Source organism: Lycorma delicatula, chromosome 1, assembly GCF_047948215.1.
Source record: "Lycorma delicatula isolate Av1 chromosome 1, ASM4794821v1, whole genome shotgun sequence".
In the NCBI taxonomy this organism is placed as follows: Eukaryota; Metazoa; Arthropoda; class Insecta; order Hemiptera; family Fulgoridae; genus Lycorma; species Lycorma delicatula.
This window is the reverse complement of record NC_134455.1, coordinates 142,675,810-142,695,878: the sequence shown is the minus strand read 5'-3', so window position 1 is coordinate 142,695,878 and position 20,069 is coordinate 142,675,810. Positions and strand designations below refer to the sequence as shown.

Genomic DNA, 20,069 nt, shown 5'->3' with positions numbered 1-20,069 from the left:
ATAGAGTAACTTTTACAAAAAAAAAAAAAAAAACACATTACTGGCATTGGAGCTGATTATTTTCTTCAATAACTTCGTACACAGGGTTATCCTATTACAATGGATTTCAGATTAGCATTACTCATCAAAGTTTAGAAAGCATAAATGAGCAATAGTTCAGCCAACTGGGATATTTGTGATAGTGTAAGCACTTCTAATAATACAGAAGGGAATAATGGTACCATGACAGGATGTTGTAGCTAGTAAGAACCAATCACCGCACAAGCAATCTATAGCACCATGAGTGTCAAATCGGCTATATAAACTTCAATGAGTAATACTAGTGAAAAAGTAGAACTATCTTCACATACTTCTGTCTTATACTAGGAATGCTAATTTAGTTGTAGCAATCATAACAAAATTCAGAATAACATTAAAGTAGGTATTATTGTAATTTTTAATTACAATAATTAATTTACATCTCAATTCCTTTCCCAGAATATATTTCTAAATATGTGATATCTAGCAAGAATTCATATATATATATATGTTAATTTTTAATATGAGCAATCACTTACCGAAATGTACGAGGCGCAAACTTTGGCAAAGTTTTATTGAAAAACCCTCTGTACGACGGACTGTAAGACATATTGGGTGCAAAGTATATCGCACTAGCATTTATGTACGGGTTGGCGGAAACATCAGCAACTGTTGAAAGGAAATAATACATCATTCCGGGATCATAAGTGTCATTAATTGCTGGTCGAATGAATCGAGTTTGTAAAATATAACTAAAGAAGAACGATCTACTTAAAGCTAAATTGTGCAAATGTAAAAGTGCTGTACGGTTGGGAAAAACGGGATTAATATTAACATCTTTAACGTCTGGGAGATGTGAGACTGAATCTGTAGGTAAAAACAAATCGCCGAATTGTTGGATAGGACAATTTTCAGCATTAACCCTGTCCATTTTCAACCGCACTTCATCAAATGCATCTCGTATTTGCCACTCATACTGACTGTTCATACCCACAAAAAAAGAAAATCCTAATACGAAGGCAAAACACAACATTGCTAATATTTCAGAATTTCAACGGTAATTAAAAACACTAACACAAGACTCATGAAATCAAACTGATACAGTAACCTTATATTTGTCAACACCCTAAACAAAACACACCCATCTTAAACTTACTCATAATGACCAACTACGTAAATTTTGTACCGTTGAAATCGAGTAATCTTAACAAAATTTTGTAAATCAATACAGCTTTAAATTCACAGTTTTTTTATGTAAGAAAAAATACAATGATATATATTTATTAATGCTCTCTATCTCGCTGTCATATATATATATATATATATATATATAAGATAGATTAAAAAATAATTTGCGGTTGAAGAACTCTTAACCCACAATTATCTATACAAAATTGCAAATAATGAACATTTTTCCTGTATGAAATAAATGCCAAATACTCAGGGAAATTTATTGTAGGATTTATTACAAATAACGGATCTCTTTGCCTCCCTGTACGGCTTCATATATGACTATTTGAAATTAACAAAAATAAAAATTAGTATTGTGGTTAAATAACTTATTGCTGGGGTAACAGAACTATACTATCATTTTTTCTTTTAGGTTTTTTAAGTAAATGTTTAAATAATTTTACACCAGTGCAATATTTTGATCAATATAATGGGCGCGAAGACTGTGGACGTTAAATCTCGTTCTCCTCTTGTCTTTGTAACTTGCTTTATACAGAGCTTTCTTTAATACATATTTTAGGGTAAAACAACAAATTGAAAATTTTAAATAAAAAATTAATTAATTTTTGAATATTAGTTGGCGGTAATGGCAGTGTTGGGAATGAAGAGATCAGTTTAGAAATAAGTCGCTATTTAGCATGACGTGACAAAATAAACATTTTGCTAAAAGAAGTAATATTTTTTACACTTCCTGTCACAAAAAAGGGGTTTTATCATTGCAAGTGTGTATTCGTTCTGGTTTTTCTAAACAAACAAGTTTTGAGAAAACCTGCCAGGTCGTATTCTCTATGAATGCATATAGCCAATGGCATACAGAGTTCACCAGCATTCATATATTTGGGTTCGAGACTACACTTGCGCGTCGCTATGTGAACCCCTCTGTAAAATATGCGATCACGTTGACGTTGTCCACCGCCATTCCCTTTTCTGAGGAAACTGTTCTAAAATTTAAGGTAATTCTTTATTTTATCTTAATATTGTGGTATGAATAAAACTTTTGGTTGTAAATTGTTTTTAATTCGTTGTTTGGTAGTAGCCTGTTGATGTAGTTAAACAGGATTACGGGTGATATTCGTTGAGAGGGAATTCGTGTGCTGTGTAAGCCGGCCGGTTCAGGTTGGACGTAAATGGCGGCGATCTGAAATTAACTTTTGCAGTAAATTATTATTTGTTTTAAGTTTGTTTATATTATGCGTACGATCATACAGTGTAGTTGTTACTATCATTTTATTGATTTTGCGATTTCGTTATTAGTATGTTGTGAATAGTTCATTCTTTACCGCATGGTGAGCACATTGTGGATTTAGGCGTTGGTTTATAATGTTATAGCATGTATTACAAATATAATTTATATTTATGATTTACCTATTTTTTTAATTTTTATTATTATTAATGTAGGGGCTGTGTTAAAAAAATATTGATGCTCGTTTCATTGAGTTGTGTTGTACGTTACTTGTAGTAAACGTTTTGTGAGGAGCCCGCCGTTATTATAATTTTCCTTCGGGGCAGTTTTGTGGTGTTTGTTGTTTAGTGAACTCCTTCCTGAACTTTAAAAACTTATTAATCGACAAGAATCTAATAAGCTTATAAGGAGTTTTTGTAATTTAACATTTTTTGAGTTGTTAGCATTAAAAGTTTTAGGTTGCTTTAAAAATTAGGTGTAAAATATTAAAAATTTATTTTAATAGGGGAATTTTTGTTTTTAAATTACATACAAGTGCCTATTTTTGTTGGCCGTTTGTTACAATTCAGTTTGTCTGTTATAGGTTATGAAAGTATAACAGAATTTCAGTTGCTGTAATAAAATTGCTTTGAAAAGTAGGTGTCAAGGGGGATGAGAGACCTTAATGTTGTATACATTTATATTATTAAGGCATTACAATTTTATTTGCGTTTATGTGGACGATTTTATAACATTTTAAGCTTGAAATTGTTGGTGGTATTCTACAGCAGACCTGTTTATTTTTACTAGATTGTATAGAAATAAATAAACGACGCCTTTGCTTAGTGTCTGCTAAATTATGAAAGCAGTATTTCTAGAAAAAATTAAAAATTATAAGTTGGGTGTGCTGTCTTGTGTTATCTGCTTTCTAAAACTCTATTTTTAATTTACATTATTTGAGATTTCAATTTCAGTTATAAAATCAAAATGTCATTTTTACTTTAATGCTTAAGTCTTTTAGGCAATCTGTGTATGATAGGATGATGCGGAAGTCTGAGTGTAAATATTTGATTGATATTGGTTGATTGTAACTATTTGCTGGTTTTAATATTTATTGGCTTAACCATTATTGGTTATAATATTTATGGAATAATGAAGGGGAGATGAGCTTCCATATATATCACAATCTGTAATAACCTGTGATATGAGAAAAGATTAAGAAAATAAACTACTTAGGCAATAAACAGCCTATTTGAAAATAAAAAAGTGAACATAAATTAATGTATATTATGTAAATAATGTATGGCATGCAAATACCATGTATTTAGTAGCATAGTTGATTTGTTTTAATATTTATTCTTTTAACTGTTAATTTAACATGGAAATAAATATATTTATATTTTAGATATTTATATTTTACATAAACATTGCTTGCTGTTTCTTTCTATAATAGATAAAATTATCTCTTAGCTGACAGCAAGTTAAAACATTAAAAATTGTACAGTTTTTACTAATTATAATAAGAAGTAGGTTACCCATGCCTTTTGGTTTTGGATTTGTTATTAAGAGATTAGCTGGAGAAAAAAAAATCATGATACATAATATTAAAAGTTATTGTGAAGATCTTTGCTTTCTATTTAATTTTTACAATATATGATAACCTTCATTTCTAATAAATAGAAGAGAGATAAGCCTGTTTAGTAATTTTTTTTATATTAGTTGTATATATTTAAGGTTGATGTTCAGTTACTATACATTTAATTAAATGTAGGTCTGTTTTGGTTAATGGATTTATACAAATAGTAAAAGAATCTTTCAATATATAGGTCAATGACTAATTGCAATAAATAAAAACTAATATGAAACCTCCATCGAAATGTTCATATTCTTGTCATCTATTGAATAATTCGAGTAGTAGTTTTAAACTGTAAAAAAGGTATGTAAATACTCATTTAGTTAATAGCATTTGAAATGAAATAAAATGTATTGCAATGTAACCCCATAATATTTAAAAACTGTGAGCTGGTATGCTGAGATTTTTGAAATATTCATATTATCCGTCATATTTGAGTAACCATTCATTGTATTGCTGTTTTTATTTCTGGGAATAGTTATTTCTTTGTATTTTTAATATAATTTCCAAATTTTTTAAATTTTTCTGTGAAGTTGTAAATCATTTTATGTACATTGCGATGAGAATTTTGTGTTGAATGAGCTGTTAAAATATTTATAAAGTAAAATAACTTTAAACAAAAAATGCAGAACTTATATGAGTAAGTTGCTTATGATATTACTGCCTAAGTCTCAAACAGCCTTATATAAATATTCATTAACCTGTATTTTCCAAGCATTTATGTAAATAAAACCCTGTGAAAATAAAAATATCAGCTTACTGACCACTGGTGCCAGATAACCTAAAATAACAAAATAACCACCAAACAATAACAGGACCTAAAAAATTAATACCAAAAGTCGACTTACAGGATCTTGTATCATCAGTAGGTAAAGAATTCTAAAATTAATCATAAATAAAAACTAAAAATTTAGACAACATAAAAAACCCCAGTAACCACAACACATGACAGTATAACTCAATGCCAACTGGAATGATAATTCCTTCATATATATGAAATGTGTAGTTGTTTACTATGCAAAATTAAATAATTTGAGGATTTTTATTGTTCTTAATTATTGACAAATGTAATTATTTTTATTTAACTAGTGTATTTAATGATAATCTTTTCCCTAATATTATTAAGAAAATTTGAAATGCAAGTATGAAATGTTGTTCATAATATTAGATGCATTCATTTTATAGAATTACAGCTCAAACCTTTACGGGGAAATGTAGTTGTAATGTATAGTTTAAAGTATCTCTAATTTAAATGTTCAGTTTAAAACTATTAAAAAGAAATTAAAATCTTTGATTCAATTTAGAGACTTGTTGCTAACTTATTTTTACTATGTCTTCTCAAGATAAATTCAGAGTTGGAATATCTTTACTTGATGTATATAAGTTTGTATCATAATATCTCAAGCTGATCTAGTTTATACAGTTTGCTATTATCCTTTTTGATACTTAAGAAATGATGAGATTTAAGTTTATTGAGATTCATACACTAAAAGTAAATACTGCTTCTCTTTATTTACAATTTTAACATTGTCTTGGTTCAATCATTTTAGTCTGACTTATTTACGGCATTTTTGTAAAAGATTAATAAATTAGTTATAACATTTTGTAATTTTTCATAATTTTTAAAACTTTCCTGCCCATTTAGTTGCACTGATATTGTAAAAAAAAATTATGCTAATCAGGTCAAATTTTGTATCAGTTTTTTTCTTGACCTCTCTAATAAAAAAAATTTAGCATTTAGAGATTTTAGAAGTAGGTAGTATGTATTATGGCACAATGATTTCTTTATGTGTGGCATTAATACAATTTAATATTGGTCAAGTAGACAAGGAGAAACTAGCTCTCATGGGTTCTGTATCTCAAAATTCTACCTGAAGGATAGGTAAATTATGCTCCTTAAGCTTTTTTGTTTCATAGTTCTAAAATTGCCAAATCTATTGTAAGAAACATTTACTAATATGATCATTAGCCAGTAGTATTCTGACAGAATGTAGGGAAACGACACCCAAAGTCGAACTTTGGTATTATAGAAATTGGTTTATTAAAAGTGACTTTGGCCATAACTATTTCTTGCTTTACTCCCTCAACTTATATTAAACGTCTTGTAGAATCAGGTTTTACGTATAGATGAAGTTAATTGCCTTACCAGGACTCAAAATTATACTTGTGCCATTTCTTGTCTTTTCATTTATATGGATCGTGGTATTACTTATTAGATCTAATTTAATCCAAGATTTTTAAGACTTTTACATAGTGACCTTTCATATCATACATTTTTTAAAGTGTAATAATGATAAACTTTGGCAATGTATGTAATCATTAGATTGGCTTCACAACTATTTATTTTGAAGATGCTTATATTGAGTATGATTTGTTCTTCTGAATTGTAAAGTGGTGTTCTAATGGTAAAACTTGATTAAAATGGTGACTACCAAGTTACCGAATTGTCTTAAATTTGGGTTTTAATTTATTTGAACCTATTTATGTTGTAAAAAATTACTGAAATTAAATTTAATGTATGTAAATGACTAAGTTGAATGTTTAAGATTTTCTTTGCGAGTGTATGAATTTGGTACAGTTGTAATATGGGTGCTGCTGTATAATATGATATGATTTGTGTGTGTGTGTGCACTGTAATATTTGAATATATAAATATTTAATATTTTAATCTGTAAATTAATATTTAATCAACTGTAAAATGTGGTTATGTGATATATTTGGTATTTAGGGTTGTTGATATTTAACCTTATATATCATATAAAATGGCCTCCTAATAAGCATGATAAGTATAGGTGGGTTGCTCTAACTTGGTTTGCCTAATTTACCAATTTCTTCTCTTGCTACTTCTGTCACAATAAAAATAATTTTTTATTCATTTATAATTGTAGTTCACATTTAAAACATGAAAAAATAATGTATCCTACTCATAATATTTAACATATGTTAACAAAAAGTTAATTAATTACTTTTGCAAATTATATGTTAAAAATTTAGATTTTAATTGTTATATCTAAATATTTAATTCTCCATTTAGTTTTATATTATCTCTTATATCGTCTTTAGGTTGTTTTGTATTTAAAAAAAGAGATGTTGCTGCACAATTTTAAGAAAATTTCATCTCGTAAGAGAAAAATATCATTAACCTTGTGGTTTATTTGGTGGAAACTCAGGTGAATCAAAATCTCAAAAGCAGTTCAAGGTAGCTCTTGAAAAATGTAGTAATTATGATGCGCTGATTCTCCAAGCATGGATTCATTTTACCATGCAGAATGATCTTTGCAATAGAAGCACAAAGATGATTATTCTGAGTTGAACAATAATATTTAGAGCTGCATATAAATGTATTCTACAGTTTAGAAGACTGTAATTGTTATGAAAAATGCTACATACATTCTGTGTTCCTGGAGATGATTCATACGAAAAGATAAATAGTTTGGTTAAATGAACATAAATTACAATAACCTTTACAATCTCAGAGCTGGTGATTGCGGAAAGCAGTGGCAGAATTACAGAATATATGAATTAGAAGAAATCAGCAGTATAAATGTGACAAGTAAGGAGGAGGTGAGTTACAGGGATCTTCCTTTCTCTGCAAATATAATCCTGTTATAATTTGGATCTAAATAAAGAGGTGGCAGAGAAAAATAATACTTTTTATACAATGTTGTTTGGAGTTTTTATTTGGTGGTTGAAAATGAGTGTTTGTAGAAGATTGGTAAAATATATAACATTCTGAAAAATTACTAGATTACATTGGAAAAGGTTTAGGAAATAAATTTTATAACATTTGATTGATTTTCTGTATGTTAGTGATTCAACCAGGTTGATTCAGGATGAATTGTGAAAAAAATTTACTCTGTACAAGTTAAAATGTGTGTGCGCATGTGTGGTCTCTTGCTTGGTTTTGTGTATGTGCGTGCGCATGTGAGGTCTCGCTTCCTTGGTTATGCGTGTGCACAACATACAAAGTGTGTTCCATAATTAGAGACAACTGGCAACACTGAAACTGGTCTGACATTCAAGATAGCACCTCTGATAGAGAATATCAACTGTTGAAAAAGGTTTCCATTATTATAATTTGTATTTCAAAATTTGTGATGAGAGTATTTAGGATTATCCATTCTTTTAACAATCATAAGCTGAATTATCTGCCAAACTTCAGGTGGGTTCCATGACTTAAAATCAGTTGTCTGAATTTGTACTAATTCACATTAGTGACACACAGTGGTATTTAGCAGAAACTATAGTTTTTAGATTGCATAATAAATTTTAATGAAATTTGAATTTATAACGTATTTTCATTCAAACTGGATATTTCATTTCTTCTAAATTATTTTATGTTGGAATCCAAATTTCAGAGCATGGAATGGAAATATTGGTATTTGTTTGCTAGGAGAAAAAATTCCAAAATAATGCAGTAGCTTGAAAAGTGATCTAGAAATTGTGTTCTGGTTTATAAAGGTGTAGTTTATTGTGATTCAAAGTAAAATGTACAGTTAACAATGAGTACTGTCATGATGTGCTAGAAAAATTGAAACCCACAGTAAGGTGTGTGTGTGTGCGCGCGCTTACAAAGATAATTTGGTTTGGCAAAAAAACAAATGTTTTATCCCTTGATGTACTTATAAATGACTGTGGTAAGTTTCATTATCAAAAGATCATAATCAATATCGAAGCACATGCGTGCTCTGTATCTTAGTGTAATTAAATGGAATTTTTTCTCTTTCTTTATAAATAAAATAATTGACTTAAACATATAACAATATTTGTGTGAAATTGAATAATTACTACTTTATGTTAATAAAAAATATTTGTGTTCTTAACACTATTAACATGAGTTTAATTTTATGATATTCATTTACATAAAAATAAAAAATTAATATCCATCAAAAAAAATGATCAAAGTTAGTAATAAAATGGCATGTCTGAAGGCAGAGGTAGATTTCACTGATGCTAAGTAGGGGATAAAAAGGATTTCCATCGTAAAGTTAAGAAATTTACTCAATACGACAATGGTTGCATATGAAAAAAGTTTCACATGTTTAGCATATGACAAGCTCAATCTTGGTCATTCCTTGTTGTAAGGGTTAGTTGTATCAAAAATTGTTTCAGACAAGTTTTAGGTAATGTTTAGAGGACTAATGACCACTTTAAACAGATTTGATATTGTGCCTATTAACGGGGGAGGTATTTGTCTTTTTAGGTTTATAGGGATTCTAGGTTTTAGGGCCTGGGGATGTGAAAGTCAAATCATGATACCCCATTACAATAGTTAGCTTTCTTATGAAGTCTACCCAATACATACTGTAGCAGGTTTTTTTTTTATACTAAAATTGACTTCAGCTGTATAAGGATGTGTAGACCTCTGGTTAAAGGTGCTTGAAAATGCTCACAAAAAACTTGAGAAATTGATTTTAAAAAATGTCACTATGGAGTGACTTTTTAGAATTTTCTATCTGAGAATATTTTAATAAAATGTAATAAAAATTTGTTTGGTTTTAAAATTATGTTTTTTTTTGTAAAATTCTTGAGCATTTTATTGTGAATGTAACACACCTCATTTGTTCATTATTATTTTAAATATCAGTTAAGGTGGAAATCATTGAAATGTGTAAACATTCAAATTGCAGAAGTAATTATGACTGTTTTATCAACCAGTCTATTTCACAAAATATGCTAAAATTTATTGACCAACTGCCAGTTTTCATCAGTTTGCCTACAAGTCATTCCTGTTTAGGTTAGTGCTTTTGATAATGTTAAAGCAGTTGCTAGCAACATTATTTATCGTTTGTGTAAATTGAGTTTTTTATTTTGAGGATAATAAAAAAAAATTTTTCAGTAATCCTTTTTTAATTTATGAAAAAAGTCTAAAAAACTGTAAAATAGTTCTATTTAGTTTTGCAACTTAGTAGGCAATTTCTATGAAGTTCCTTTGTCCATAATTTAGCTATTTTTAGTAGTTATCAAAAGATTTACCATTATTTAAAAATTATCGACTTTGTGTGGAGTTGTTAATTTTTAATTATTTAATACAATTTATCAATACAATTTCTAAGAGAAAAAAATCCCTTTCAGCATGCTGGAAAGCAGAGGTAGATTTCACCAGTGTTAAGAGGGGATAAAAAAGATTTTCATCTTTAACAAACTTCAAATTTACTCAATATGACAATGGCTGCATGTGAAAAAAAGTTTCACTTGTTAGCATATGACAAACAACATTTTGGTCATCCTTGCTGTAAGGGTTGGTCATATCAAAAATTGTTTCAGACAAAAGTTTTAGGTAATGTTTAGAGGACTATGACCACTTTACTGATTCGATACTTTACCTCTTAAGGGAGGTATGATTTATATATATATATATAAAACATTTGAACTGATAGTGGTTGTAGGATCTGAGGGATGTGAAATGTGAAGATATGTCAAAATTTTCCAGAAGTCGAATCATTGTACCCTTTACAGTTGGTAGCGTTCTTATGAAATCTACCTAATACATACTGTAATAGGTTTTTTTTATACTAAATTTGTCTGTAGTTGTATAGCGATTTAAGGATGTGTAGACCTCTGTTTGAAGGTGCTTGAAAATGCACAAAAAACTTGAAAAATTTATTATGAAAAAATAATAATTTATTATTAATAAAAAATTATTTATGGGGAACATTTGATGGAGAAGAAAACCAAAATTTGAAAATAACTGTTGAAATTGAGAAAAAAGAAAAGTGAAATTTTTTCTGGCAAAAAGAGGCTGGATGGCTGTTGACGTCTGTATATACATGGTTTTTTTATGTAAATTAATCTGATGGTAAAATGAACTTGAAGTCTTGTTAATACATGATTTTTCTGGATTATGAAATTATGTTATGTTTTAAGAAAATAAGTATTACATTTGGGATAGTTAAACAATTGAGCATTTGGCAGCAATATTCTCCACAACAAATGTTTAGCCAAGAAAGACAAATTTGAGACTGGAAGAACAATGGTACCTTATCCAAACTGTGAAACTAAGATGGTTGTCTAGATAGTGCTGTGATGAGTGTTTTGGGAAAACCCACTGGGTTGGTCTAGTGGTTAACGCATCTTCCCAAATCAACTGATTTGGAAGTCGAGAGTTCCAGTGTTAAGTCCTAATAAAGTCAGTTATTTTTACATGGATCGTGGATACTGATTTACTTTGGTGGCTGGGTTTCAATTATTCAAACATCTCAGGAATGGTCGAACTGAGACTGTACAAGACAAGACTACACTTCATTTACACCATACAATCATCCTCATTCATCCTCTGAAGTATTATCAAAACTTTAATTACCGGAGGCTAAACAGGAAAGAAAAAAGGAAGTGTATTGGGAAGCAATTGATTTAATACAGTATTTATAGAAAGATTACTAGTTGTATTTCTTGGATCACTGCACTTGGATGTGTCCAGGGCTGGTTTATTTACTGGGTTGAATAGTTGCTGCTTATAGTATGCTGTTTTATCTGCTGATGGCAGTTTTAGATATGTGTGTTTCAAGTGCAAAGAAAATTTTGGTTTTTAAGGGAAAAGTAAATTTAGCATATTGTTAGTACTTTGTGTAGAGCTAGCTGAAAAATCATGCTGCACTATACACAATTAAAGTAATGCACTAGATATCATATTCCAAAGTTGAAGAAGATTATTCAAAATAATTACTGTAAGGAATTAAAAAAGTATTTAGGGAAAATTAAATATGTAAAACCATTTATTACTAAAAAGATTTCTGTAAGGAATTAATAAGGTATGTAGGGAAAATTAAATATGTAAAACCATTTATTACTAAAAAGATTTCTGTAAGGAATTAATAAGGTATGTAGGGAAAATTTAATATGTAAAGCCATTTATTTAACTGTATTCAAACTAAAAACAGCTGTGATATTTTGGAAAAGTTGTAATAACAGGAGTTTAAAATCAAGAGAACATTTGTTAGTGTGACGAGTTGTCTTAATGTAAAACATTGATTGGAGTTTGGTGTCTTTTTAAATAAAACGAAGTTCATGTGTACATACAGTTAAGTGAATTGCGGCTAAGTAAAACCAAAAAATTGCTATTGTATGTAATTAAAAACTATTTTAACTTTCATAAATATTAGTTTGAATACATTTATTATAAACTTTTGGCTTTGAATGTAACAGTAAAATGTTACATAATTTCATTTTTAGTTTGTTTTGTGTGGGATTACTAATAATAGTGTTTTAAATAAATTCACAAAGTTCATATTTTGAACTTATTAAAAATATTAAAGTGTAATAAGAAAAGACAAAACCTGATCATAAAGTATGAATAAATATTGAATCTCGTTGATGATGGTTTTTAAATTGGGTTTATTCTAGAAAATTAATAGTGGTTTATTATCAGCTGACTTAAGGAATAGTCTTGACACAATTGAGGCATGGTATAGATGATAAATTCTTCAGATATTCTTAGATATTTTCCCATTCATTTCGTTTTGTACTCTTAAGAATAATGTTGGGATAGTAATATGTACCTATGAATTTCTAATTATTTTAAAATTTAACTAGCTGTAAAATGATGTATATTCTCTTAAAATGATATAAGATTTTCTAAAATGAAGAGGTTTCCCTATTGCCCTCATTTTTGAGCCAAATATGTGGTTGGGGTCAGCATGCCAAGCTCATTGAAATGCAATTTATATTCAACCCTGCAAATGATAATACTTCTACTCTTCACTGGAGTTAACTGCACAGTAAATATTATCACTCTGAAAGAAATTTTCTGTAGGCCCTTTGATTAGATTACAGCTACAACAACAAATTAAAACTATCCCTTTCTGTTGTTAAATTTATATCACTTATTCAACAGAGGATATTATTTGAAAAAATTAATGTTTCAAGTTTAGTGTATTGTGTGTTTTAGGTTTATTGTAAAATTAATTTGAGTTAATAAATGTACTCAACAGCTGTCTAGGATGTGGGTTAAAAATATTAAAAATAGTTTTAATATTTTTTTAAATTATCTAATAAAGCACTTAAATTATTTAACTTAAAACCTAATTAGTATGATAAAAATGGGAATATATGTTACATCCTTTTTGGATGAAGGTGATTTCTTTTCATCTGTTCTGTAGTTGATCAAATTAGAACTCAAGATATAAATGTATAAAATCTATGCAACATATTTAAAAAGTAATGAATCTTACCATATGATTTTTAAAGGTGCTAAATACAATATACAAAAGTTAAATGCCAGTGATTTTAATTTATGATCAGTTTAAATAACTACTTAATTTGCATTTATAGCGACTACAAAGAGAACTGTTTTTAGAGCTAGTTTTTACAGATCTAAATTTATTATATGTATCTTATACCTATACCTTGAAATGAACTTTTAATAAATCATTAACTCATCATTTATATTATCACTGTTGTAAATTTACATTTCACTACTTACGGAGCTTCAAATCTGCCTCTTTACAATTACCTATGCTGTCTGTAAATAGCCTTGTCTTATATTTTTCTTGTATTTTCAGATTAGTTTGAATTTCCATTTATCTTAACTGTTTGTATCTTGAATTTTTTTCAACATATAATTACCAGTTAATATGTGCTTAATTTCTTGATGCCTTTATTTGTGCATTGTATCTTTAATGCAGTCGCATCCCTTCCTGGTAAAATTATTTTAGTAATTACAATTACAGTAATGGTAAATGAATTTTAAAATTATGACTATTATCAAATTGTATATAATATAATGAATTCTCTACTCCCTTCATCTTTTTTTAAATCTATATTTCTTAAAAAAAAGTTATAAATTTTAATGTAACTTTTGTTTTCTTTGCTTTTGATAAAATATATTTCCTGTAGCTTTCAGAATAATCTTTTATGGCTTAACTATTTGTTAAATTAATGGTGCTTTTAATTAGTTTATACATTTTTTAGTTAAATTGTTTATAAATATTTTTTTTACTTAAAAATATAGTACTTTATTTTACAACAATACTTTATCTAACTGCTGTGTACATTCCAATTTATTGTTAATAAAATAGCATTTATAATACTTAAAAAGTCATCTATGACCGGTAGAATTTAACTTTTATCAGCAGTGGAATTTCTTTTATTTTATGGTGGTAAGATTTTGATGTTAATATTAATGCAAATAATTTATATAATTAAGTTGTGTAAGAAAAAATGTAAAGGAAACTGAGCTATTAAAAAAAAAATTGATCGATTTAGGCTATTTTTCATTCAGTATACATTGATTTTTTAAAAAGTTAGGTGGGCAACATATGTATTTTAACACAGTTAAAACTAAGCTTTTATATTCAGTAATTACAAGTCTGGTTTATCTGAAAAATTCAGATAAAGTAATGAATTTGTTTGGAATTGAGTTCATTCTTTTCTAATGCTGAATGTAATTATTCTTTAGGTGGTTGCCAAAGATTGGATAAGTGGAGCTGTGTCAGAAATTTGCAATGATGGATGATCACGTATATTGCTCCTGCATAAATTGGTGAATCCTAAATATACATATTTATATTGATAGTTCGTGCAGTTACTGGAACATTTTGCGTTCGTTAGTAGTTACTCATTTGTTGTGTTGTGCTGGTATTGAAGTTCTGGTTTTATTTTTTGGGCTGTTGATATATATATTTTTATGGTTGGTTATGGGTTTTTATGAAATACTTTCACTTGAAGTGAATAGTGTGCTTAGCAGAAGCTGATGCATATAATTAATTTGTTGTGCGTGGGATTCATAAAATGTGTTAACAGTAGTTTTGGCTGATAAGCAATTCTTGTGCGATTGTATAAATTTTGAAACTGGTTTTTTTTTTAAATAGGTTTGTTTTAGTTTGCTGTGTATTGCTTGCATTCTACATATTTTTGGCACCCGTTAGGTTAGTGCTTTTGTTAATGTTAAAGCATTTGCTAGCAACATTGTTTTATCAGTTTGTGTAAATTGAGTTTTTTATTTTGAGCATAATAAAAAAATTTTTATTCATTAATCCTTTTTTAATTTATTAAAAAAGTTTAAAGAACTGTAAAATAGTTCTATTTAGTTTTGCAACTTAGCAGGCAATTTCTATGAATTTCTTTTGTCCAAAATTTAGCTATTTTTAGCAGTTATCAAAAGATTTACCATTATTTAAAAATTAGCGACTTTGTGTGGAGTTGTTAATTTTTAATTATTTAAAATAATTTATCAATACAATTTCTAAGAGAAAAAAAATATCAAATTGTTTCAGACAAAAGTTTTAGGTAATGTTTAGAGGACTATGAACACTTTACTGATTCGATACTTTACTGATTCGATACTTTACCTCTTAAGGGAGGTATGATTTTATATATATATACAAAACCTTTGAACTGATAGTGGTTGTAGGATCTGGGGGATGTGAAATCTGAAGATATGTCAAAATTTTCCAGAAGTCGAATCATTGTACCCTTTACAGTTGGTAGCGTTCTTATGAAATCTACCTAATACATACTCTAATAGGTTTTTTTTTATACTACATTTGTCTGTAGTTGTATAGCAATTTAAGGATGTGTGTAGACCTCTGTTTGAAGGTGCTTGAAAATGCACAAAAAACTTGACAAATTTATAAAATGTCATTATGGTGGTGGGGTGTTTTCCTTAGAATTTCATATCTGAAAATATTTTATTATATTTTTTTAATTTTAAATTTATTGAATTCGCTGTTTTTAAAGTATTTAAACATTTTTTTTTTTGTTGGTCAAATTAAGTATTTTATTGTGAATATAATACACCTCATTTGTTTTTTATGATTTCAAATATCAGTTAAGGTGGAAATCATTAAAATGTGTAAACATTATGATTGCAGATGTAATTATGACGTTTTTATCAACTGATCTGTTTCATGAAATATGCCAAAATTATTGGCAACTTATTTTAAGCCAATTTTTATCAGCTTGCTTACAAGTCATTCCTGTTTTTTTTAAACTCTGTCTTATCAGATTCGGTCAGTCTGTCGTATAATAAAAGTTTTCAGTATTCATTTGGGTTATTCATTCAATCCATGTATAATTAGAAATACGGAGAAGGTTTATGTAATATGATTAGTTAATATCAGAAATGTTTCCTTGTTGTGTTAGGATATATTGTGTTAGTTTATGTTTTAACACTAGAATGAGAAGTTCCTGTGTTCTTAAAGTTCCTGTATTTGTAATTTAATCAGTATATTGATGAATAATTTGAAAGTGATTGGTTCAAAATTATGGCAGTTAATGTGTCTACAAGTGAGTGAAATATATATATAAACTTTTGAGCTGACTGTGGTCTGGGAGATGTGAAACGTGAAGTTGTCAAAATTTTCTAGAAGTTGAATCATGGTACCCATTGCAATAGGTAGCTTTCTTATGAAATCTATCGTGAGAATATTTGTATTTGAATTTACTTCATATTGTCTAATTACTAAATTTTCAGGATCCTTAAAATAATTCATTGTCTGAATGTACGGCTCTGCAGAATACTAAAGTGTAAACATGTGCAGCGCACCATTTATTTCTTTTGTCAATTAAATTCAAATAAAAAAAGACATATTTTTATTAAATTATGGAAAATTTTAATTCAAACTGTTACTATATTTTAAATGTTAGAAATAGATTTTTGAGACTTTGAAATTAAATGAGAATTTGTAGCAAAGGGTTTTAAGTAAATTCTATGAAAATGTGATTACGTTGTGATTTTTGGCTTATTGGTGGTAGTCTTCGTATTTATTAGCTTTCATTTTTACTAGTTTCCTTTATTAAAAAAAATTATAATTTTGGGTGATTTAAACTGTGCAAGTTTTATTTTTAATCATTAAATAACTTCCAAGCATCATCTCTATTTTAGTTGTCCTTTTTGGTTTTTTTTTTTTGATTTTACAGTTTAATAAAATAAATCATATTACTTGACTGTTCTATTACCTGCATTCAGGCAATGGTGTAACTTCTGTTTTTGTATATTAAAAGTTAACTTCTTGGTATTTGAATTATATATTAAATTATTGTTAAAAAGTCAGAAGCTTTTTGATTTTAGAAGCTATCAAGAATTTTAAATGAGATATTTACTAGCCTTTCCAGTCGTTGGTGACTTGTGTGTTTGTTTCTACGTACATATTGTTCTGGGTATTGGTAGTTTTGATTTTTTTTTGTAGAGTCAATATTTACTTAATGGTACAATTAACATACTGTACCAGTACAATACATATGTAATAAATTATTCAATACACTTAACACACTATGTTTAGTCAGAAATTTTAATAACTAATCAAAATGTAAATTTCCTCCATATCATTTCTTTGATATAAGACTGTGATATGCTCAATTGTTGTACTGTTCTCATTATGTCAACATCCCTGGCACGATAAAAATTTACTTAAATGATGTGATGTTGTATTAGTGTTTTTTTGAGTAATTTCATTTCTTTAAATTTTTCCCCAGTATTCTTGCCAATAGCAAAGCTTAATCTTAGTAGTAGTTGTGTTAAAAATAGGAATTAGCTTTTGCTATTACATTTAATTAACTGCTTCTAAGTGCCACCAAAAACTAGTCATCAGAAATTGTGATTACAATTCTGATTAACCAATATAACCATTCTGATTATTGCAATTTTATTTATTCATGTGCGTCCATTTTTTGTATTAAACTTTAGTTAGAAGTTGTATTCAGTTAATTCTATTTTTTTCATCGTAAGCATTTGTAGAAAAAATGTTCCAATGTCTATGTTTTTCATCGTAAGCATTTAAAAATGTTCAACTAGTTGTGAGACGTAAAATACATAAATAAGTTGTGAAGATAAATTACTACTTAATACTGCTGCTACATGTGGTATTTATTTTATTTCTATCAAAGCAACCTAAAACTGTACATTTGACCACAAACTAAAATATTACACCAAAAGAACAAATTACATATAAAGTGCCATGCAATTTATGATGGTTTTATATGATTTTCATTTGAACTTCACAATATTTTTGTTCAGGGCAGTATCAGGCAAGCCGAACATAAATATAGCCTTGCTTATATTTAATGATAAAAATTTTGTGCACTAGAAAGTTAATTTACTGTTATTAAATTGTGTCCAGGATGGTTGAAAAGAATTATCTACCATGGATTTCCATAAAACAAATTTTTAATTGCTCAAACCGCTATGATGCAATATTTTTATTTTTCCATTTAAAAGGTAAACATTAAGAAAGCATTGTGAAAAACTTTTCTTTTTGTATTATAAAAGTTTTCTCCTAAGAGCCTTTATACATTGAGAAGGGATCAGAATTAAGAATTTTTCCCAGTTTCACAGCATGTGGTTTATGAAGAGGGTGGTTAAAAATATTCTACTGATATATATAAAAAAATCATTTACTTATTTAAAAATAAAATATAAGTGCTGTTTATTTCAGGGGAAAATCTTGTAGATTGTAATCTGAAGCAAAACTTTTTAATTAGTTATTTTTAACAATACAGATTACTGTAGACCTAGATTTTATAGTTATAGTGCATTAATTTAGTATTAATAAATTTGATATCTTGAAATTTCATCTATTCTAATCGGTTTAACTTAAAAAAAAAGAGGATTAATTTTAATCTTAATGCAAGTTGATTGTGAATAATTGACCCATGTTCCATGTAATGAAAGGCATATTTTATATAGTTTGTTAGAAAAAATTATCACGTCACAATTTTTTTTTCTGTAACGTATGAGTTTATTGTCAAGATATTGCTTTGGCAATATAACAATTAGAAATTATTCAGTTGTGGGAGGTATTTTTTAAATTAAAAAAAAGTATTTCTCTGTTTAGCATTCCAGTACAATTTTAAACATAAAAATTATGGTTACAGAGCCAGTCTAGTGAATTAGCATCTTTTGCTTAATGTTCTTAGGTGTGTGTGTATGTGTGCATGCGCGCATGCGAGAGCACGTATGAAGGGTAAAATGAGGCCAAAGTTGTGTTCATTCAGAATTATGGAGGGTATGTGCTATTATCCAGTTTTAAAATATAAAAGTGTGTGAAAGATTCTGATGTGGTTAAAAAATATCTAAGGTTTTATGGTAGTAATTAGAATGTTACAGCAGCAGCATGTATATGTATTTTCTACAAATTGTGTAGTAACAAAACAAATTATGTTACTGCATGCTCTGTTGAAATACAGCATTAGTTAACTAAATTTCATGAATGTTAGTGCTATACATACCAAATTAGGCTGGATTAAATGGTTAAGTTGTAAATCAGTTGTTTAAATGCTGATTTTTGAAGTCAAGGGTTCTGAGGTTCAGATCCTAGTAAAGGTTAGTTGCTTTTATATGGATTTGAATACTGAGTTGTGGATACTGGTGTATTATGGTGGTTGGGGTTCATTTAACCACACATCTTAGGAATAGTGAGCTTGATTTGTACAAGACTACACCTCATTTACATGTCATACATTATCTTGTTTAAATTTGGGGGGGGGGTTCACTAGTAGAGTTACTTTTAATTACCTTTACTGCTTCATTACTGAACTATTTCAGACTGTTCTTGTGAATATTATAATATTCCCTTCTCTTTAATGTAGTTTACAGTCTTTGTTGTAAATGTATTTGCTGCTGTTTTCTCTTTCTTCACCATGTATTGATTGATACTTAGATGAAACGACCGCTGGGAAGTGTTACCATTCTCATGAACATTATTAAAAATTTTACAAAATACTAATGGATTGAAACTACTTGTCCAGAATACCTACATTCTTTCACTGCAATTGGAGTACTTCTATTGAAATCTGTACACGAAAATCATAGCAGCATATTCTGCATGATTGTTGAGACACGGAATTTTTCAAAACAAATTCAAAACTGAATTTCACTTTAAGTTCAGATTCAATTAGAAAAATGTTTTAGAGTTCAACAAACACAAATCCATTACATAACTTGATTCTCAGAAATAAACAATGAAAATTATGTCAAAAACAATTACAAACTGCCTAATGTTTATTAACACATAATCACAATTTTATCACTTAGCAATATTCAAATTAATTTGAAAGCATTATGTAGTCAACCTAATTTTTCAAAGTTCC

General features: G+C 28.2%; 2 protein-coding genes across 9 annotated transcripts in view; one reads left to right on the top strand and one right to left on the bottom strand.

The window, feature by feature from the left end:
• LOC142323345 (uncharacterized) overlaps positions 1-1,164 on the bottom strand; it is an 82,340-nt gene extending 81,176 nt beyond the window's left edge. The window contains exon 1 of the mRNA XM_075362850.1: positions 558-1,164. Coding sequence (XP_075218965.1) covers positions 558-1,051 — 494 coding nt within the window. The 5' untranslated portion in view covers positions 1,052-1,164. The remainder of the gene's footprint in view (positions 1-557) is intronic.
• An 880-nt stretch (positions 1,165-2,044) lies between these two features.
• Positions 2,045-20,069, top strand: part of LOC142323307 (heterogeneous nuclear ribonucleoprotein Q-like) — a 97,397-nt gene continuing 79,372 nt past the window's right edge. For 4 of the 8 annotated variants that reach the window (XM_075362797.1, XM_075362782.1, XM_075362827.1 and 1 more), the window contains exon 1: positions 2,067-2,201. The gene's annotated coding sequence lies outside the window, so the exon portion shown is untranslated. Of the gene's footprint in view, positions 2,202-2,397; positions 2,535-14,439; positions 14,524-20,069 lie in introns of those variants that run through there. The other 4 variants (XM_075362790.1, XM_075362811.1, XM_075362804.1 and 1 more) reach the window with 4 other exon arrangements.